This window comes from Salminus brasiliensis, chromosome 3 (assembly GCF_030463535.1).
Source record: "Salminus brasiliensis chromosome 3, fSalBra1.hap2, whole genome shotgun sequence".
NCBI lineage: Eukaryota > Metazoa > Chordata > Actinopteri > Characiformes > Bryconidae > Salminus > Salminus brasiliensis.
The window spans coordinates 5,461,687-5,483,933 of NC_132880.1; the positions used below are offsets into that span (position 1 = coordinate 5,461,687).

Here is a 22,247-nt window from a genome sequence, read left to right on the forward strand (position 1 = left end):
ACCACTGTAGGTTAGGCGGACCTGTTTGTTACAGTATAGTCTGTGTTTCCAGAATCCAAGAGGACAAAAAAGGACACGGGACATGAATGTAGTTCCCTACTGTTTTATTAGAAGTAACTTATCTTACAACTTTTGTCTGTAGAAAGAAACAATGTGAAAAGGTGTTTATATACAATGATTTAAACTACTTTAAACAAGTACAGGAATTAATAAAAAAAAAAAAAGCCAGAAAATATCTATGGCTGTTCTAGTAATGCAAGACAAAATATATATCAGTCACATCCTCCCTTTCAAAAATAATGCTAATAGAAAGTACACTTTTTGTCCTTTTTAGTACATAATCATTTTTTTTTAAAAACATAAGACTTCTCTTACACAAAATAGACCTAAACAACGTATTTACATGAAGATGCTGGATTTACGAAATGTCCAGAGCACTGGAGGGGGGCGGGGGTAGTGACCGAATGACTGATGGCTAATGATAAAAAAAGTAGGAAATTAAACAAATATACCAAATGTAACACAAGTGGGTGTGGCTGGTGCGCTCAAATCCAGCCAGGGCAGTGAATTTTGAGTGTACTTGTAAACTCTTGGGCTAAATTTCATTGGCGTCCTTGGTTGGGTCAGGCCACCAAGGGGTCTTGCACTCGGGACGGGATCTTTCCCAGAAAGATGAGAATCTGCACCTGTGGCTGACACCAGGGGAAGCCCGCGCTACATAGCAGCGTTCGCTCCGTTTGGGCCACGAAGGGCAGATGACATCCCTCCAGGCTGGCCAGGTGGGGACTGCTAGAGATGCAGACAACACTGCATGCTATATAACACCTCCCTGAGGAGTAACAGAGCGCTAGCAGCCCGCTAGCCACCTCTCCAGACATTCACCCCTTTCCACACAAGCACACTCACACGCAGTCCACATCTAGCTAGCTAGCATGCTAACACAACAAGAGTTGGTCTTTCTTGTGGCCTGAATGAGGCTGGACTATATAGAAATGTATCAACAGGACCAAGACTTAATGGAGCATCCGGGGTTTGTTATGGTTTAGCATTGAAACTTGGCCTGAAGGAATGCTTCAGTCAAAAAGGCTAATGTTTCTAATAAGTGATGAAAGCAAGTCAGCGCTACCAGTTAGCATTAAGCAGGTTATGTGAGCATAATGCTACCTGATGGTTTCTTAGCTTCCATTCACCGTTAGCCTAGTTTTGCAGGTTTGGTCATCCAGGCCCTGCTGTCATACGCCTCAAGCTCAATGGGACCAGGGGTCGTAACGCAACCGGAAACATTCTTCTGGTCAGGCTTCAGCAGAGGCTGTGGCAGTGTTCAAATTAAAGGCCCTGGAAGAGACCAGAAACCATTGGTTGAGGCGTAAAGGGGGGTGGGGGTTGGCCAGGACCTTTCACCAGGAGACATAGAGGCGTCACAGTAGCGACAGAAAGCAGCAGCCTATAAAAACACAGCTTAGCACATCATAGCGATGTTCCAAAGGTAACCATGGTTATAACATAGAGAGTAAAGACAATAAAAAAACAAAAATTCGTACAAATCGTCCAAAATAAAGAAATAAAAAAGATGAAAGGGCAGCGGGTGACAGTTTTAAGTGTTGCCAAGTGACCTCCGAACAAGCTAGAGGATTGGGAGCGGGTTGACGCCAGGCCCTTTATTTAAAGTCCCTTCAGAATTTAAACGGATCCTTTCCGTCAACGTCAACGGTAGTAGAACAGCAGCGTATTTCCTATTAGCGATAATGAATATCGATCAGTCTGCAGCAATGCTGTTCTGGAATGGCAGCTGTCAATTTTAACCCTTGCTTGGCCTTAGAAGTGCTTCAAAGATGCCCCTTGAAAATATTACACATTACTCCTACGGAATGTATCGATTCACTTTAGTTCATCAAATTCAAATATATCACTAATGCTGGCCAATTCACACGTGCCTAGGTGTTTTGGGAAGCCGATTTTGTGGATTAACGCTGGCCTAAATAAATAATATCACTCAAAACAGGTAAGACGCCCAGCTCTTTCTGTCTGTAACTCAGAATTCCAGGTTCCGTGACGGGCCATGACGGACAAAGCCGACGTGCGGGAATGAAAACGAACAAAAGGCAAAAAACAACGAGCTGTCTCTGTTGCTGTAACGATGGTGCAGTTGTGTAACAGGTATGGAGCAGCATGGCAAGAGCAAACATATCTTGACTGTGAGAACTGGACACAGACAGAGGGAGAGGACGCCCCCACAAGGCAGTTTTTTTAGAGGAACATGTCGAGAACAATAAATAAAAAGAAAGGAATTTCCTTCAAAAAATTTCACTTTTTTTCTCTCGTTACTCTACTTTTAAAAAAGTTTGTTAGTTTCAGGTCGAGCGTCCCCAAGTCTTTGAAATGAAAGACGTGGTTTTTCTTTTTCTTCATATACTTTTTTTTTTAATAATAAAAAAACACAAGTCCATCTGTGACAGAACGTCTTACTTCATTAAATTGTCTTTTCTTTTTAAGACAACACAACATTTTTCCCTTTTACTCTTTTCTCCTGCGGACAAGAGCCGGCAGACGGGTCTTCTCGACGAACACCAAGTCAATCCTTAATCCAATTAAAATCTTGGAAACGGGCTGACGCGTAATTAAAAAACAGACAAGAAAAAATACACAAGCCCCAGAGTTAGATGTTCTCCTCTACTCTTGCCAGGTCCCAGAAGTTCGATTCGATTTACGCAAACACCTGCATCTTGCCGTTGGGCTCTGCGACGTGGGGGATCTGGGTCTGGGCAGGCCCGGTGACGGCCGGGCTGGGGGTGGAGTCAGACCAATCGGATACGCAATGGGGTGAGGGGCTGGACCAGGGCTCTGGTGACTCGGGAGAGGGCGTCAGGTAGGGGTGCTCGTTGGGCAGGTGCAGGTAATGCTTGGGCGTGGTATCCATGGCGGAGTTGTAGCTGTGCTGTGAGGGCGGGGTGGGGTAGTCCTCTAAGCCAGTGCTGCTGCTGCTGCTGGCCTGGGCTGGGGGTGCCTGGGAGGCCTGAGATGAGACAACCTGGCTTTGCGAAGGCTGTGGAGCTGTGGGCGCTTGGGGTTGCTGCTGTTGCTGCTGCTGGGGTTGACCTTGACTCTGCTGCTGCTGTTGCTGCTGGTAGAAGGCTGGAGGATTCTGTGGCTGCTGTGGAGTTGGAGGTGTTGAGGAACCCATATTGGTCAAGGTCTGCTGTTTGCTGAGGGCATGGCTGTGGATCTGCTGCTGCTGTTCAGCTATGGAGGGTAGCTTGACGGGACTGAGTGAGGGCGCTCCGGATACTGGCGTGGGCTGTAGCATTGGCTGCTGAGCGCTGCGGAACACTTGCTGTGGGTGCATGAGCATAGTAGGCTGCATGGTGCTGGGCGTCTGCGGGAGCATGGCCCCCTGGGCGGCCGCTGGGTGCACCATGCTCACCATTGGTTGGCCACACTGGGGCGAGGGAGGTATGCGGCTGTGCCAGTCAAATGGCACGCTGACCGGGTTGACCATGCCCATACTTAGACCCATCTGCCCGGGGTTCAGGACATAGCCATGGGCAGCCTGAGCCCCCTGCATGGACATGCGACTCTGCATGGAAAGGCCACCATCAGCCAGGTCATTCAGACCTGCCATAGACACAGCAAATGGGCCGCTGCTGCCATCCAGCATGCTGGTGTGCACCATGGGAGTGCTGGGCACAGACATGGAGGTGTGGAAAAGGCCTGGAGAGGGCATGGCAGCCGGAGATGTGGGGTTAGTAACGTAACCAGCATTGCTAGCACCTCCGCGTGGTGAGTCAAGTGAGTCGACAGGTGAAAGAGTGACAGAGCTTTCCAGCAGGGCGCTCTGCATGTCCAGCGTCAGCTTCTTGTTCCGTGCCTTCACTGAATCCTTCAAGCCTGAGGCGTGTCCCCCACCCAGGTTTTTTGCACCTGGACGGCGGCTCTTCTTGCCCTGCGGGACGTTCTTCAGGTTAGGCAGGAAACTGCTGGGTGGGCACATAAGGGGTGAAAGTGTGTGACCTGTCAGATGGTGTCCGGGGGCTCCGGAGTGGCTCTGCGGGCTGCGCACCGTATTGTACTCGTCCAGAAGTTGCACAATGTCGTGGTGCATACGGTCCTGGGCGATGTCACGTGGAAGCCTGTCCATGTGGTCCGTGATCTCCCGGTTTGCAAAATGGGCCAACAGCACTTTCACAGCCTCACAGCTGCCCTCTCTGGCGGCCAGGAAAAGTGGGGTCTCCTCCTGAGGTTGAATAAAGGAAAAGGAGTGTGAGTTGGCAGGAATAATTTGGTTGAGATTTATGTCGTAATACCTGGCAAGTCTAGAAGGTACAAGGGAGGTCAAAGTAAAAAGAATACCTTAAGATCTTGCATATCTTTATTGGCTCCATTCTTCAGCAGGGCAACTGTGGCTTCAACGTTATTCACTGCCGCTGCCCAGTGCAGTGCAGATTTACCTGGGGGATGAAATGAGCAACATAACCATTACAAATCTGGTGCATTTTCAAAATGTACTTTTTACACACCACAAATGCACCAATGCCATTTATAATGATGGACACTCACCCAGCTCATCCACAGCATTGACGTCAGCATGGCAGGTGATTAGCTCCTCAACCATGCCCTCAACAGCCAGTCTGGCTGCCAGGATCAGAGCTGTTGAACCGTCATACATGCGTGCGTCCAGATCCGTTGCACGTGTTCTGATCAAAATCTGTAAGGAAAAGGAGAAATATGTCAGTTCAATACATGTAAGGTTACAAAAAAAACTGCTGGAACCAAAAGCCACTGTAGAACAGCATCCTAGGACAAATCCCGGGCGATGTACACTTGATCTGAAGTTGCATTAGTATGTTGATGTACCTGGAAGACTCCCTGAGCGTCAGCGGCCACGGCTGCATGGAGTGGTGTACGGCCAGTGTTGTCCTGTGCATTGGCATCTGCTCCAGCATCCAGCAACCTCTTTGCAGCATCAGCGCGGGCGTAACGGGCAGCCAAGTGCAGAGCAGTCTCTCCAGTCCGGTCAGTCTGGGCAGCCAGAGATGCACCTTGGTAGATCAGGTCTGATATAATGTTGGCTGAAGACTCCTCTGAGTCGTCATCTTCTGTCACTTCTGGCTCCAGCCCGCCGCCACAGAACGAGGCCAGCATCAGTGGAGTAAAGCCATCTGCAGCAACACGAATACATCAGTTCATTTGATCAGGCTTTTACAGATCATTCAAAAATATTCAACTAAATATCTTGCGGATCCAGGGAGGACATACCTGGTCCCCGCACATTGACATCCATGCAGTCACCATCAAATTCGCCCTGCGGAGGTGTGAGGGCCATGGAGGGGGGCATACGGATGTCTGCTGCCGCTAGATGATGCTGTGTCCACTGCCTGCTGTCGACAGCATCCTCGCTGTCTGAGAGAATACTGGGCTCCTCCACCTGACACACACATACACAATGTTGTTAAACACAAATTCACCACCAGAGGCACTGTTTCATTTTCTTATGCCGACCTGTAATGTATTACAGACACCCAACAGATCTAATATTTTAACACACTCAAAAAAACAAGAAAAAAGCTCACCTTCAGTCTCTTGGCTTCCGGACAGTCTGTGTCTATCCATTGGTCACTGTGATCCCCAAGCAAGGACTCTTCCACTGTCTTTGGCATATGCCTGCGAAAAATGGAGCAAAGGTGCCCTAATTAACCTCTGAAAGTAAAGGCTTTAAGCGTATTACCCAGTCACTGCTATGACACTATTAGCTATAGCTGTAAAAGTGCACTGTGGAGAAGAAATGAAAGGACTCACTTCATGCCCAGGGCGTCCTGGCCGACTGGCTCTCTGCGGTTCTTGTTGCTGCTGGTGTCTTTCTTGAGGAAGAATCCCTCAGGGAACCACAGTGTGCTGTGCTCCCGCTTGCGCCGGGCGATCAGCATGCCCACCACCAGGATGACCAGCAGGAAGAGCGCCGCCACCCCCACCAGCAGCAGCTTAGCCCATTCGGGCACATCCGGATTATCAATTTTCTCACCTGAGAAAAAATATAATTATCTTTAAAAATCCACATAACAAGTCATTTCGTATATGTACCCTACTCTAGTTTGACTAAATGAAATGATCTATGAATGGTTTCTTCAGTGAATGCTGAGAGAAATGCTAGTAAAAGCACTCACCGCGGACTTCTTTGAGTGGGTAGGGGAAGCGCAGCATCTCCCGAGCTGACAGGGCTCCCAGGTATTCAGCAGCACTGTCTGCTGTGGGGAAACAATTATCCGAATCTTGGGAGCAGAGGCGGTTATCAATCTCCAAGTAAACGATGGACCTGAACAGAAAGAGCCATTAGGAATCATAAAGGTTGAACCATGAATATGCAGTAATTCCAGTTTATATGCTGTAATGTATGGTGCTATATGTTGGCACGTGTCTGACTGCTTACCCAATGACCTCCTGCTGGGGCATTAACTCTCGTTTGGGACGGTCACTGCGGCGGGTGTAGGGCCGGATCATGGCCTCTCCGTTATGGTCGAGGCGGAAGCGCAGGGAAGTGCGCAGGATGCTGCTGAGTTTCTGCAAGAAAGCCGTGCCTGTCCGCAGCAGCTCCTCTGGTGGCAGCAGCACAACGATGACCAACACACCATCCGCCAGGTCCTCAGGAACCGTCTTAGCACAGTCCAGACCGTCCCAGCCACACTCCTCATTATTACAGCCCTGATCACAGCGGCCGTCTGCGTAGTGGTCCATGCAGTATGTCTCATAGATAGGACTGGGGTAAGAATGAGAAAGGGCGAAAATGAAGATCAATGCCCCCAACGTTTCCATGTTTTCAGTTACATTCATTCATTCATAATTAAAATGTTGGAAATATGGGGAAATATTCCAGGACAGTGCTGGAATTTTGGCAAAGACAAAAAGCAAAGATAACCTTAGCTGTCACTTACTTGCAGACTTTCTCCTTGCTCTTGCAGTCAAAGTTATCGTACAGGCAGTCTGCGTTATTGCATGACTCGTCGCACTGGCTGTTGTTAAAGACACGCCAGCAGCGGGGGTCAGCGCAGCGTGCCCAGGGGTTCGCAGCCAGTGAGCAGTCGCCCCCGTCCCAGCGGCAGGCCATGCTGTTACATTCTTTATCGCAAACCCCATCGTTGGCCTTTCCGTAGCAGTCTGCTATTGGGCATATGGGCCCCTCCACCATGCGGGCCTCCTGCTCGCAGCGCTTACCATTCCAGCTTCCCACGCACTGGCAGCTGAAGAAGGGGAAAGTGGCCTCCTCGGTGCATATGCCGCCATTACGGCAGGGTTTGGATGAGCAGCTCTGGTTGCTGCGGTGCTGACACTGTGGCCCGGCATAGCCCTGCTGGCAGGAGCAACGTGCACCACGGGACGTCACTGTGCAGCTGCCACCGTTATAGCAGGACAGCTCTCTGCAGGACATGCTGCGCTCACAGTTAGCCCCTGTGTAGCCCTGAGAGACAGAAATACAGATGTTGTGGTGAAGGACTGGAAAAGTATTAATCTATCAAATTATTAGAATTTCTGTTATTGAAATTAGTACATTAGGTAGTGTAGTCATTCACTCACAACAAGCCATCAGGATGGTTAGCATGGATTAGCAAAGTTAGCAGAGAGTTAAAAGTTAATTTCTAGTTAATTTAGAATTTGAGTTAAGAAATGCAGGAGGAACTTTCATATGAAGGTTACTCACCAGCTGACAGGTGCAGATGTATCCCAGTGGCGAACTGCTGGACCCAGAGCATGCCCCACCATTCTTACAAGGCTGAGACTCACACACACCAAACCTGTTCTGGCAGCCTCGACCTGAACACACACAATCACACCAGTTAGAGCACCTGCCCACACCTTAACTCACTGAAACACACTACTTCCACGCCTATCCACACTTGCCTAACCCAAAGCCTCTCAGTATGCTCCTTACATACCTGTAAAGCCTGGCTTGCAGACACACTGGTAGTCATTGGGCAGCTGGATGCAGTCCAGGCTGTTGGCTGCATTGCAGGGATTGGAGTGGCACTCATTTATATCTCCCTCACAGCGGTCGCCCGTGTAGCCTGGAGGGCAGTTGCACCGATAGCCTCCCACACGATCCACGCAGGTCCCGTTATTCTGACACTTGGGCATGCCACGAGGCCTCATGGGAGTAGAACAATCGTCCTCGTTTATCTCGCACAGGACCCCTAGAGAGACAAATTTGTCGTCAGCATTATAGAGTTAAGGCTGTTAGTCAGATTTAATCTAAATACAGACATTTGCTGCACCTCTTTTCTGTGTATATCTGTACAAACCTATCATATAATTTATATTAATAAGGGTTTTTAGACCTACCCAATGTGCCAGGTGGGCAGGAGCAGATGTAGTGGCCCACCAGATCAATGCAGGTGCCTCCGTTCTGACATGGGTGAGAGCGGCACTCGTTGATCTCCCTCTCGCAGTTCTGGCCTTCGTACCCTGGCATACACTGAGAAAATGTCGAGACAATATAGTGAGTAAGTGGACTGCTGACTGGTCTCATAGATTACACTTGGTAACTAGAAAAGTGCAGCCTCTGTGGTATCCCAGGTTGCTATGGTGTCTTAGCTGGTTGCTAGGGTGTTGACTGAAGATGGAATATATCATAATATAATGATGGAATATTTAGGAATCTGTAATCCTTGGTATTAATTAATGTGTTTGTTGATAGAAAAGATTTTATCCTGCCACTTACATCACACGTGTACCCTCCCACGTAGCCCCTGCAGGTGGCGCCATTAAGGCAGGGTTTGTCCTCGCAGTGGTCCACCTGACTCTCACAGTAGCTGCCAGTGTAATCAACCGGGCACTTGCAGTAGTGTGTGTTCCCTGTGTTCACACAGTGGCCGCCACGATGACAAAGCTCATCTGTCTGAAGACCTGAAGCAGCACAAAAGAACAAGAGCAGCAAAGTCAAACCAGAGCCAGAAAAAACATAACAGTCATTTATAGCTCTTTTAAACTCCAAATATGTCTGGCATATTTTACTGTCTTCCCTGTTCTAACACATCTCATTCAACTAAACAGCTCATAAACGAGCCCTTCATGAGCTGAAGTGAGTGTGTTAGAGCAGAAAAACATTAAGGCCAGGGCACTCCAGAGGCAGCCCAGGTTGCAAACACACTGTGTGCAGATGTGAACTGAGATCACACAAACCTCTCTGTATGGCAGCCATCTCGCAAGAGACCCCTGGGATGTCGCAGTAGCGTCCAGACCATCCACCCATGCAGTCGCAGGTGAAGGAGCCATCTTTAGGCCTGCAGCGGCCACCGTTTTGACACGGGTTAGAACGCCTGCACCAGTCCACAGGCACCTGTATAACAAAACAGACGCTTAGACTGACTGAATTATATATTTGCTAAATCAGGTATTTGCTAACTGATTACTATGGTGTTGCTAAGTGGTTGCTAGGCAGTTACTATGGTATTCCCAGGTGGTTCCTTTGGTATCTCAGGTGGTTGCTAGCTTGCTGATGCTATGCAATTATTCTTCATCTTATAGTTGAACCATGTTAGTAAAAGTTCTCTGCTGTGGTAGTGAAGGGCTGGGGTATGTACCTGGCAGCGGCTGCCGGTGTAGCCCTTCGGGCAGGAGCAGCGGAAGGACTCCAGGCCGTCCTGGCACACTCCTCCATTGAGGCAGGGCTGTGAGTCGCACTCGTTAACCTCATACTGACAGTGTTCTCCGGTGAAGCCCACGCGGCATGTGCAGGAAAAGCCGTTGATCTTATCCACACAGGTTCCCCCATTAAAGCATGAGCTGTGGGACATCCAGGGCAAAGAGGTTAGCACTGTTCTTGACAATATCAGGTCATACTGGGCCAAACACTCTACAGCATCTATACACTGGGCTCTCTCACCTCTCAGTGCAGTCATTCATGTTGGTCTCACAGTGCAGCCCAGTGAAGCCTGGCTTGCAAGTGCAGGTGTAGCTGTTGACATAGTCGGTGCAGGTGCCCCCGTTCTTGCAGGGGGCGCTTTGGCACTCATCCACCTCGATGGCACATCGCGGGCCTGTGAAGCCAGGCAGGCAGGTGCAGTAGAAGGTGTTGATGCCGTCCATGCAAGAGCCTCCACTGAGACAGGGGTCTGCAAAAGGGGGAAAAGGGGAGTCAAAGAGGTGAAAGATTGAGATATACAGGTTGTGTAATAGATTTTCTAAGATACAGAACAGCTGATTATACTCTGTATCTGTGTTTGCAACAGATTTTACTTACTCGGGAGACAGTCATTGATGTCGGTTTCGCAGTTTGGTCCAGTGTATCCGCCACGACACGAGCACACGTAGCCGCCTAATGTGTTGGTGCAGGTGCCGCGGTTCTTGCATGGGTTAGATGCGCACTCGTTTACGTCAATATTACACAGATGGCCTGTGGAGACAGCAGCACAGGGTTAGTCACATGCGAATTTGGAAGGCATATTCATACATAATGGCTGATTTTGCTACATGCTATTTTATTATAGAGCTGTACTGGTAACTATAGAACTAATAACTGCAGGGTAAGCTACTATAAACACCTAGGGTAACCTGGCGGTTGTTTTAATGCTAAGGTTTTAGCCTCAGTGCTCTAAATGTGCATATTCTTCAGGCGTGCATCCAAACAAGCAGTGGGATCCCTCACCTTGCCACCCTGGCTGACAGTTGCACTGGTAGCCGAAGTAGTCAGGTGTGTGCGTGCAGAGGGCGTGGTTGGCACAGGGATTAGGTGAGCAGGGTGTGAGCACCTCGGCACAGGTGGGCCCGCTGTAGGGTGCCTCACACAGACATGTGAAACTGGCCACTCCGTCCACGCACGTGCCCTGATTCAGGCAGGGGCTGGATGCACACTCGTTGATGTTCACCTGGCACTGGTTACCTGAGGATGGAAAAAAAAGAAAGACACAACAAGAGTGAGAAAGAGAGAGAGACATAATACTAAGCAGATAATGTTGGTTGGAAGCAAATCGGAGCTGCATGTTTGGTTTTGCAGAACACAATGATGCAAACCATACATTCATCCTGTAGGGGGAGATATGGCCCAGTTCTTCAGAGCTGTGATTGGGAGACATTGTAATGTCTTGAGTAGTACAAATACGGACTGCCTATAAATTCATGCACATCTTTAGAAAGAGATTTGGACTAAATTATGCATTAAAGGGGGATTCGATAACACCTTTAATACTTGTGATGATCTTTCATTACTACATTTTTAGGACTTTGCCAGGCTTTGCTTAATCTCTGTCAGGAGTGTCAGACCTGTCATGTATTATGAATTAAGGGAATTAGCTAGATGCAACACCCACCTCTGAAGCCCTGTCGGCACTTGCAGGTGAAGCCGTTGAGCTGGTCGATGCAGGTGCCAGCGTTCTGGCAAGGGTTGGGCAGGCAGTCATTGCGGTCTAGGTCACAGTTCTTCCCCACCCATCCTGGCTCACAGTCACAGCGGTATCTGCGCAAAACAATCCACCGTCACTGACTGTTTGGTTTATGCCCACCATCCATGCATTATCATGGCTATGCAATTTATTTTGAAAAACAGCAGCACTATCTGGTAAGACTCAGGAATAATCACAGGATTTATGTCACAGTGTTAAAACTATGCTTTACTATGTAGGTTAAGTGAGTTGTCGCTGGTGCCATAAACCAATAAAAGCAAAGCTTATCGTTTCCTTTTGAGGCAAAATAATACGGTGGTAAATTGGCTTGTATCAATGCATTTGTGCATTTTTTGCCCCTTTAATTACTATTTATACATCAAAAAAACAACTAAATTAAATACTTTGCATAATTGCATTTTATAATAATGAATTTATAATAAACCTAAATCAGTTTGTCTGATGAATACTAAGCCCTTTAATAGCCGCTAGAATGAAGCTGCTGGAGCAGGTCTATGGCGTCTCTGTGTTAAAGAGAATAAGCTACAGCGCTGTACCCATTGGGGTCCTCTCTACATGCTCCATGCACACAGGGGCTGCTGCTGCACTCGTCCACGTGGGAGAAGCAGTACGGCTCATGGTATCCAGCAGGACACAGGCAGCGGAAGCCGTTCTCCTCGTCTACGCAGGTTCCTCCGTTGCGGCAGGGGTTTGACGAGCACTCATCCAGCTCCACGTTACACTGGGGTCCTGAGAGGGAGAGGGAGAGTGTTTTACTGACCTGAAATCAGCATTTTGCAGGCCATATTCCTCAAATGTCTCAGAGAGATGATCCAAGATCAGATATCTTCAGATTAAATTAGAGACCTGATCTTAGATCACTGCTTATACTATAGAGACTGAGGCAGATGATATCTCACCAGTGAAGCCGGGTTTGCACACGCAGTCGTAACGGTTAATACCATCCTTGCAGATGCCGTATTCACATGGATTGCTGGCACAGTCGTCATAGTTTATTTCACAGTTGGTGCCTGTGTGAAAGAATCAGTATTCGTTACTGTGTACGTCTTACTTCTTCACACGAGCAAAGAGACACTGCTTATAAGTGACTGGCCCATTTTTTCGAGCTGCGCAGCTCGGTGCTTTCTCTCACCTGATGTGCCGTGCTGGCACTGGCAGATGTATTTGTTCACCAGGTCTACGCACTTGCCCCCGTTTTGGCAGGGATTGCTGTGGCACTCGTTGAGCTGGTTCTCACAGCGGTAACCCGTGTAGCCAGGGACACAGTTACAAGTGTAGGTGGCGATGCCATCCACGCAGGTACCATGGTGGCAGGGGTCCGGCTGACAGTTGTCAATGTTGCTCTCACAGAGTCTTCCCTCGAAGCCTGGAGACAGGACATAGAATCGGAATTACTTTACTGGTCTAGGGTTATGAGTACTTAGTAACACCCAGGGGTTTTGATTGATCTGGCAATGTTAACTGCCTTTTTCTAATTACACTGTAATTACAATAAACTGCAACCTGAAAGTGCTTTGCTATCTTTTTATCTTCTTTTAGCTGCTAAAAAAATTCAACAGGCCTTTGCTAACATTGACTGTGAACAAACTATGGTCCCAATTTGAGAGCTTCAAAAGCCAAAAGGTATGGTGCTCCTTTTCAAGTTTTCAGATCTAATCTTTATGCAGCCAGAGATTTATATCCCTACCAAGTACAATAATTGAGGTGTTGCAAAGTGACCAAAATCAAAGTTTGTTAATAATTAAATACATTTTTGGAAAGTCAGGTGTCTCCAAATGCTTTGATGGGCAGTGTTCAAGAGCGTTGATCTCCTTTCTGAACAGGAGAGCCTGAGGCGATGGCTGAAGTCACTCAGACATGCGCTCACCCACAACAATCCATGGGACGGCGTCTCTTGTGCCGTGTCTTTTTTCGCAGCGCTACTGCATTTCACACACTGATTCAGCCCCTCTGCTATTCACGGTTTTGTCTGCGATGTGAAGACTTCCTCTCTTTCACTCGCACGCTCCTTCTCCCCCTCGCCCTCCACCTCTTTCCCAGATTCTCTTGCTCTTTCTTTCTCTCTCTGTCTGTTTTTTTTATCCCAAAACTTCCAATTCCTTTTCCTCGTTCTCTGTGTCTGCATGGTGGCGTTTTTTCCCCCCTCTTTGGAAGGTTTCTTTCTACTTCCTCTGTTTCCTTCTCTCTCTTTCTCTCGCTCTCTGTCTCTCTCTCAGCTGAAAGGTCCTACAGTGCGGTGCCCGGGTTCCCGCGGTTACCATGCCTACAGGTTGTCAGGCAGCGGCGGAGCGGGGCAGGGCTGGTCCGGGACGGGCCGCCGGGGGGAAGGAGGGGGGATGGGGTAGAGGGCGCCTTTCACTGGGCCTCACAGAACTGCTTTTGTCCAAGAGATCGGTGGGACAATACCCCGCGCCCCTGCTAACGGGACGACTCCGTGCAGCAGAACAGGAGCAGCAGAATACCAAGCAGCTGGCTTCCCCAGACAATACCTCACACTCCACACACTCTTTTTTTTATTCCCGTGCAAACAAGCATATACTCACACACACACATACATACAGACTATGTACATGCTCAATATACAGTATACTTTATAGTACTTTTAAGTAGAGTATACGTTGAAAGTTTGAACACACCTAGTCACAGAAGAGTTTTCTCATCCTGACTCTGGATAACACAACCTTAATATCTATCTATCTATCTATCTATATCTATATATATATATATATATATATATATATATATATATACCATCAATGCATATGTTATAGTTCTATATAATATATATATAAAGGCACCTGTTACCCAGACTACATGCACTTGGCCTCGCAGAGAATCTGTCCAATGGGACAACAGACGACACATTCCTCCAGACGGGACAATGTAAAGGGGGCTGCTGGGATTTTCGGGCCACAGCATACGGCGCTGTGTGGGTATGTTATTGTAGGGTACGGATGAGCAGATGTCGGGGTGACAGCAGAGCGTAACCCCCATCCTCAGCAGCTGCTGGCCCTGGGTGACCCTATGATCCCTGAGGTCCAGTGGGGGGACGAGGGGGATTAAGAGCCTGTTGACAGTCTGATCAGTGGCGCACAATAGAAGTCGTCTGACCTCCACATCAGACTCAACATCAGCCATTTCATTGCGGCCACAGGTGTGTGTGGTCAGTCTGAGGCTGCTATATGAACTCGGGAGATGTCTGACACCATTGAGGGGGATTATGTAGGGGGGTAAATGTCTGACCTTGCAACGGTAAGATTACAGCAATACACAACGGTTTTACAGTTATTTGCTTTTAACACTCTAAACACACACACACATACAGACACAAGGTTTCTATGGCCTACCTTCAGCACAGCGGCACTCGTAGCCATTGGGCCGGTCGATGCACTTGGCTCCGTTCTGGCAGGGTGTGCTGGCACACTCATCAATGTCGATCTGACACATGGTGCCGGTGAAGCCTGGGACAGGCAAATACAGAGGTCAGGGGTTACTCTTAGGCAGAAAAAGGGTCACTGTGCTCAGCTACAGAGGGCAGAGGTGCCCGGCCTAGGTTCGGGCTGTGTCGACAGACCTGGGGACGCTGACCAAGCTGTGGCCAGTTTTGCAGTTAACAAAATTCCCATTTGGTAAAGCCCTTAAACTCTAAGAAGCTGTCATCAAGTCCAAACATCCACTCCACATCAATAGCATGAAGATGGGGAACATTAAAAGTGTAATCTAACTACAAGATCTTTTATGCTGCACCTGTAGCACATGATCGATTCCATCACAAAATTGGCTTGAAACAGAAAAGACAGCTCATAATAATAGCATCTGCCTATAGAATTACAAATCTGTTACAAATCTAAAATCGAAAATGGGTTTTCTTGTTCCAATTACGAATGTGTTTTTAACAAGCTAATTCACTTCATTATGGGATGTTCTGACTATTCTACATTTGAGAAAAGCCAGAGAGAACATGTTGCTCCAACTCTTTGCTTTTTAGTGAATGACGGAACAAGACAGGACACTAGCTAGTCTGGGTTCAACAAGTACATTGTTTCTATCTGGCACATATTTCTGCAACTATTGCTAAGACTTCCCCCTCAAACTCATACCACATATTTGCACTGGTTTGCGCTGAGCTTTTAATTACTGGCTGGCATGCTTTGGCTGGGAAAACGAGGGGCACTGGGCCGAAGTAAGAGTAGTCTATAGGCAGGGGCCCCTGTGGAAAACGTCCATTTTTGCATGCACAGAATGCGGCATGTTGATTAACAGTGTTGTGATGGGATCTTGTGCGCCGATGCTTAGGGCAGGAGGTTAGAGGTGGGAGGGGGGGCATACGAATTGTTTTCTCCATGTGCCAGAAAAGCCCCCCCCTACCCTCTTTCCTCTCCTAGCACAAGCTCTGCCCACTCAATAGCTAGATGTGGGTATTTGGGGAGGGGGTTGTCTGCCCCAGATGTAAATTGCAAACCAGGAAAAGAATCTCATTAGTAGGACTGCTGTTATCCCCCCACTCCCCAAAACCATGCTGTCCCCTTCTCTTGCAACATGGTTGAGTGGGGGGATGGTTTTGGGAAGAGGGGGGCACAATGGTGCCTTTGTCCTGGCACGCAGCCCTGCTGCCCCGCTGCCCCCAAAAGGCCTGGCTCTTATGAGTAATTACGCATAACACACAACCGGCCCTGCAGTCTAATATCAATTGACTTAAACATTCCACAAGTGTTCTTGCACACTCTTGAGGGTGAATCTGGTTAATTCTCTGACTTTGCTGAGTGGATGCCGGCTAGCAGGGTTGTATGGTGTGGTGATTGAGGCTTTCTCCTCCTACCTGGCTGGCAGGTGCAAGTGAAGGCGTTGACCAAGTCCCTGCAGATGCCGTCGTTCACACAGGGGTTGCTCTCACACTCGTCTATGTCCACCTCGCAGTGGGTTCCCATGTAGCCTGAGCAACAGTTGACACACAAAGAGTCTTGTCACACACAGAGCAGCAATATCAGTGGATATATGCAATATTTAGTGCATTAAGGAGCTGCTGGTGGATCCAGGCGTCACATATTCATTCTCATAAGCCTAATAACTGAACCATAAGCCATCAGTTATCATTAAGTATTCACTTGGTCCACTGAAACAAGCAGAGGGAAGAGCAGAAGAGGTTTGAACTTCAATCAACATTCATTACATATTACATAACTCTGCTATTACACTTGAATAGTGGTCCTAAACGACAGTAATCGGTCTAGACACAACCGGCCCCCTTAGAGCAGCTCAGGGGCCTTCTCACAATGCCAGAGGCCCAAATAACAGGCTACACTACAAATTCATGTCTAAGAGGTTATGGGTAATGGTTCTATGTCTACAAACTGGAACTGGGGCCTCTCCTTTGAGCAGGACCTCTACACCCTACTGTCTGTGGCATGACCCCACAGTACCATAGACAGCCCTCAATGGAGCACTAGCATGTCCCACAATCAGCCATTAGCCTCCTTATTCAAATATGGACCAAATCGACGTAAAGGAATCAGAACTGAACCACCCACGCCCGCACAGTGGCCGGCGATGAGGAGGATGGAGAGGAAGAGGTGTCTGTGGAAATGAAAGGGTTTTTTTTCAGGGGAATGGAGGGGGGGGGGGGTGGTGGGGGTTTTGGGGGTTTTGGGGGTTGGGGAAAAGCGCTGGGAAAAAGTTTGCTCTCTCTCTCTGTGTGCGAGGGGCACAGAGAGGAGCACAGAGGGGCCCTATTGTTGCCGTCCATTCCCACCACTCTACTGCTCATTATCATGCAACACACACTCCTCCTCCCCCCAGCCCCCCCCCCTCTCTCTCACTCTCGCTCTAGCTCTTTCTGTCTCTCTCCCTGCTAGCCCTATAGACTCCACACTCCCAGCCCTCATTTGTATAGTCCGCAAGACCCTGGGATGCATGTAAGTGCCGGTTACAGAACTTTTTTGGGCGTCTGTGTGCTGGAGACAAGCAGCAGCCCGACGCTTGTTTTGCCATCTCCTGCAATCAGTGGCTTGAACATGTGGGTAACCCCCACCCCAAATTGAGGGAGGTTATGTAACAGATTCATGGGATACTTATACTTGTTGCACTATTGGCTAATCTATAGGTCAAATGACTGGCCACTATAATGTACAATTTACCTGATAAATGTATCCTTAAACAATTCATTTATCAGGACCTATTTTAGCAGAAGCGTCATATTCCTAGGGGATTAACAAAACAACTGGCTTTACTGGTCCACAACTTCTGCACATTACTGTAAAGCCTGTGGCTTTTTAGGTGTGTATGTGGTGAGAGATGCCAGGCTGTGTTGTGGGTTTGGTGGTGTAGGTACCGGGCATGCAGATGCAGGTGAACTCTCCAATGCGGTCCAGGCAGGTGGCGTCATTCAGGCAGGGCATGGACAGGCACTCGTTAATGTCGATCTCACAGCGAGGACCCGTGTAGCCACGGCCGCACTGGCACTGGAAGGAACCCTCAGTGTTCACACACTTCCCAAAGTGTTCGCAAGGGTTGGCACCTAAAAAAGAATGAGAAAGAGAGAGAGATGTGGTTTAATAACAATGTATGCACATTCTCCTAAGGAGGTCCTGACGTTTTGGCCACCAAAAGAACAAAAAAAAAGCTAGGTCTAAAATTAAACAGGCCAACAAGGAAGTGTCCAAATAGTGGTACTGTACCAATAGAGCACTCGTCCATATCCTGGTTGCAAGCTCCCCCAATGAAGCCAGCAGGACAGGTGCAGATGGCCCGGCCGTTCAGTGGGTTGGTGTCGCACACTGCCCCCTCGTTACAAGGATTACTGACGCAGGCATCGTCCAGGTGACATAGCAGACCTACAGACACCAAGCTGAGCGTCAGAACAGAGGCAGAGCAATGGTGGGTAAACCAACATAAACAAAAAAGGCAAAGGAAAGACAGTACCTGTCTTGCCCACAGGACACTCGCAGTAGAAGGAGGCCACGCGGTCGTGGCAGGTCGCTCCATTAAAGCACACAGCTGTGGCACAGTCGTCAATGTTCTCGCTGCAGTCGTCGCCCGTCCAGCCATTAACACACACGCACGTGTGCCCACCAATGGTGTTGAAACATGTCCCGCCATTGTGGCAGGCGTTAGGCTGCATAAGGCACTCGTTCACATCCTCGGCACAGTACTGACCTGAGAACAAGTCAGAGACAAATCAATTGGTATGCAGAAAAGCTGGCGTTTAGCTGCTACAGTTAATTACTATCTGCAGGTTAGAAGCCCCCCATCACATGGTGGGAGACCTTCCTATTCTCAAACATCTGACCATGGATGGCTAGGGTGTTGATGTGATTCGAGCATATGATCTCCTGTCTCTTGATGAGTGAGCAGTTAGACAACTGTGCCACTCTAGAGATGTGAAGCCATGCACATTTCGAAAAATGTAAATTTACTCAGAACACTAGAGTGGCCCTACGGTCTAACTGCTGCTCATTACATGTGAGGAGTTTATAAGTTCAGTAACACCAGCAAGTCCTCAACGCTCCACTGTCAAAAGCATCCCAGTCTGGGGACGTCATGTGACAGTGTGATAGGGCAAGTTCTAACCTGCAGATGGGAGTAAACAGTAAACAGGCTTGCAGGGAGTTTGATGCTAACTGGTGGACTATAGGCTTCCATTACTTATTAGCTACATTAGCCTTGTAAATTTGGTGCAATACAAAAACATCTTTAAACCTTGTGTGTGAAAGGTTATATACCTGTCCACTCTGGTGGGCACTGGCAGTTGTAAGTGTTGACTCCGTCCACACAGGTCCCTCCGTTCATGCACTTGTGGCCGGGACAGTCATCCACATTCATCTCGCAGTTAGTGCCCCCAAAACCTGCGAGAGACAAAAGTGCTGCAGCTCACAAGGGAAAGCAAGAGATCATCCAGTCCAAACGCCCACTGCATGCTTCATAACTCTCTCTCACTTCCACTCTCTACGAGAGGGGCTAGCAAGCAGGAGTTAATAAAAGGTCCAGTGGGTGTTGGAGTGTTTACACGTTCTCCTGGCGGTTCCCACAGTGGCTGCAGTGAGCCCTCCTGCGCTGGGCCACCCTCCCTGCCGGGTTTGCTTGTTTTAGATTCGCTCACAGTTTCAATGGCTTCCTCTCTGGCGAGGGCCGTTTCCTGTCGCGATCCCCAGAGGCAATGCAGGAGGGTCATAAAGTAAATTCCTCCCTAATATTGAGCAGCCCTTCTTTCTCTCTCTCTTTCCCTTTCTACTTCTCTTATGCTCTCTCTCCCCCCGACTCTCCAAGCTATTTATAGCAGGCAGCAGTTTGACCTATAGCAGGCCTATACAGTGATAGCCTGGGAAAGCCTGCAACATGCAGCAGAGAGAGAGAGAGGACCCCAAGCTTTGGGGAGGGTGCACGTGTAGGAGTGTGGGAATATGACTGTGGGAGTGTGAGTGTGTGGGTTGAGAACGGGGGTGTGTTGAGTAGGGGGGCATTTTAACCAACCTTAAGCTTCAAATGTCAGCAAAACACTTCCAATATTATTACGAATAATAAAAAAATAAAACCACATAGACAGTTTAAAAGGGGCCAAGAAGGTCAAACTTCATTTCCTTTGGCAGAGTTGGAAAATAAGAGTTCTTTCTGTACATGGAAGTGACAACCTGTGAACTTGTGACTGCAGCTTTTCTTGTGCCAGTGTCCAAGTTGAGCTAAAACTCCTAACCAGATTAGGAAGCTAAAGCCGGGGGAAGCAAACAGGGATCTGAGCTACGCTAAAAGCTAATGCCAGCCTATGCTAGATATTACCATACCTTCTCTGTTTGTTTGGTATTACCATACCATTGTCTGTTCCCTCAGAAAACAGACTGGACTACCTCAGCTGAACCAAACTAGAGCGTAACTCACATTAGAAGGGAGAGCACTGTTTCATCAAGACTAGGTAAGACTTGAGAAAGCCAACAGCAAGAAAGTACTAACGGGGTAAAAGTTAACCAGCTAACAGCTTCATTGCCCTGAAAGGACACAACGAGAGAACAGCAGCAACACTGTGCAGCAAGAATATGGTGGTCTGTGAGCTGTTGCAGAGCCATAAACTAGAAATCGGATAGGACAATCAACACGTTTCCTTATGAGGCAAAATAACAGGGAGGGACCTAGGCCATCAGACAACCATATCTTACCCCAACCAACATCAAACACTAGCAGTTTAACACATACAGTTGGTACAAAAAATCTACTACATTTAACGGACACTAAAATTATTTTAGATATACATACAGTCTTTATCCCCACTGTATGTGTAGGTGTGTGTGTGTGTTTGTTCATGCTTACCTGGAAGGCAGGCACATTCGTAGGTGTGGTCTCCGGTCTGGTGGCACGTTCCGCCATTAAGGCACTGAGATGGGGCACAGGGCTGAGTGGGCACCTCGCACGTGCGCCCGCTGTAACCTGCCACACACTCGCAGCGGAAGGAGCCATGTGTGTTGATGCAAATTCCTCCGTTCAGACACTTGCCGGGCTTGCGGCACTCGTCGATGTCGTTGCGGCAGTTCTTTCCCTGGTAGCCCGGCGGGCACGAGCAGTTGTAGTGGTTGTTCCAATTAGTGCAGCGGGCACCATTGGCACATGGGCTGGTGGCGCAGGCATCAATCAGAGAGCAGTTTTGACCTGCACACACACACAAGCAGAAACGATGACCGTTAATCACTAATTAAACGAATCACTGGACTGGACTTGAGTACTAAATAATGTATATATAAGAGCATTTTCAGCAAACTCTGCAAACTCTATCTCACACAATTAAGGCAAATACATTGAATGTGTTATAAAGGACATGATGAGATCTCAATAAGAGTGTTTGAATCTCAAATTTGTGTTTGACTGATCAGCTGAATTAGTTGCTAGGGTGACTGGCTATATTTGGCATTTAAGTGATTTGTTAAATTTGACCTTTGGGCGATCAGCTAATTTTAGAGTTTGTATCAGCACAATTTGAAGTTTGGATGATCAGCTAAATTTGTTGTTTGGGTGATCGACTCAATTTTAGGGTTGGAGGATCATCTAAATGTTGGCCCTTGGATGATCAGCTAAATTTGATGTTTGAGCAATCAGCCAAATTTGTATTTTTGGGAATCAGCCAAATTTAAGTGATACTCTACGTGATTATTCACATAGACCTAACTAAAATGTACAGGACATGACATTTATTCTGCCTACTTCCATTACTCGTTAGCTACATTAGCCTCGTAGCTCTAGTGCAACCCTAGATAGCAGCTGCATTAGTGATAAAGGGAAGAATGTGAAACCATTGCTTTAGACATCATTTAACAAGACATACCTCTGAAGCCCCTCTGGCACACGCAGGTGAATTGTGGGACTCCGTTCGCCACCTGGCTCTTGCAGGCGGCTCCATTAAGGCACGGGGAGCGGTGGCATGGGTCCAGGTGCTGACACAGTGGTCCAATATACCCCGGCCGACACCTGCAAAGCAACAGCCAATCAGAACACGAGGAACACAGATTAAGGTATGTGTGACATAGTAAAAAACGTCTCCGCAATTTTTTGATCCAACTCTGAATCCGGCTGGGACTTTGACTTGCACACTTCTTGCACCATTACCGGAAAAGCCCCACTCAGGCACACAAAACCACAACTCAGTCTTTATACTAATAGAGTCTGTGCTAGCTCATGTTAAGACAAACACACACATACACACACACACAATTTCATGCTCTGGGACAGATGCAAGCTATCTTTCCTTCTCCACTGAAACAGACAAGCCCACTCTCCAAATTCCCCCAATATTCCCAGCTGCATCATTTTGCTCTGTCTGTGCCAGTCCACATTCCACCATCATTACTCTTTCTGAGCGCTGTGGCCAAGGCTTGCCTCTGCACTTAA

At 48.1% G+C, this 22,247-nt stretch overlaps 1 protein-coding gene across 1 annotated transcript in view; it reads right to left on the reverse strand.

The window, feature by feature from the left end:
* Positions 1 to 87: 87 nt before the first annotated feature.
* notch3 (notch receptor 3) overlaps positions 88 to 22,247 on the reverse strand; it is a 34,831-nt gene continuing 12,671 nt past the window's right edge. Inside the window, exons 3-33 of the mRNA XM_072675289.1 lie at positions 21,685 to 21,827; positions 20,679 to 21,014; positions 19,103 to 19,225; positions 18,303 to 18,536; positions 18,059 to 18,214; positions 17,713 to 17,898; positions 16,204 to 16,317; positions 14,732 to 14,845; positions 12,517 to 12,750; positions 12,284 to 12,394; positions 11,921 to 12,113; positions 11,292 to 11,437; positions 10,631 to 10,864; positions 10,226 to 10,378; positions 9,869 to 10,097; positions 9,567 to 9,768; positions 9,166 to 9,322; positions 8,705 to 8,889; positions 8,326 to 8,458; positions 7,923 to 8,177; positions 7,688 to 7,800; positions 6,924 to 7,447; positions 6,422 to 6,748; positions 6,159 to 6,307; positions 5,794 to 6,016; positions 5,568 to 5,658; positions 5,254 to 5,422; positions 4,852 to 5,156; positions 4,555 to 4,702; positions 4,348 to 4,445; positions 88 to 4,231 (exon numbers count right to left, since the gene is read on the reverse strand). Coding sequence (XP_072531390.1) covers positions 2,705 to 4,231; positions 4,348 to 4,445; positions 4,555 to 4,702; positions 4,852 to 5,156; positions 5,254 to 5,422; positions 5,568 to 5,658; positions 5,794 to 6,016; positions 6,159 to 6,307; positions 6,422 to 6,748; positions 6,924 to 7,447; positions 7,688 to 7,800; positions 7,923 to 8,177; positions 8,326 to 8,458; positions 8,705 to 8,889; positions 9,166 to 9,322; positions 9,567 to 9,768; positions 9,869 to 10,097; positions 10,226 to 10,378; positions 10,631 to 10,864; positions 11,292 to 11,437; positions 11,921 to 12,113; positions 12,284 to 12,394; positions 12,517 to 12,750; positions 14,732 to 14,845; positions 16,204 to 16,317; positions 17,713 to 17,898; positions 18,059 to 18,214; positions 18,303 to 18,536; positions 19,103 to 19,225; positions 20,679 to 21,014; positions 21,685 to 21,827 — 7,312 coding nt within the window. The 3' untranslated portion in view covers positions 88 to 2,704. The remainder of the gene's footprint in view (positions 4,232 to 4,347; positions 4,446 to 4,554; positions 4,703 to 4,851; positions 5,157 to 5,253; positions 5,423 to 5,567; positions 5,659 to 5,793; positions 6,017 to 6,158; positions 6,308 to 6,421; positions 6,749 to 6,923; positions 7,448 to 7,687; positions 7,801 to 7,922; positions 8,178 to 8,325; positions 8,459 to 8,704; positions 8,890 to 9,165; positions 9,323 to 9,566; positions 9,769 to 9,868; positions 10,098 to 10,225; positions 10,379 to 10,630; positions 10,865 to 11,291; positions 11,438 to 11,920; positions 12,114 to 12,283; positions 12,395 to 12,516; positions 12,751 to 14,731; positions 14,846 to 16,203; positions 16,318 to 17,712; positions 17,899 to 18,058; positions 18,215 to 18,302; positions 18,537 to 19,102; positions 19,226 to 20,678; positions 21,015 to 21,684; positions 21,828 to 22,247) is intronic.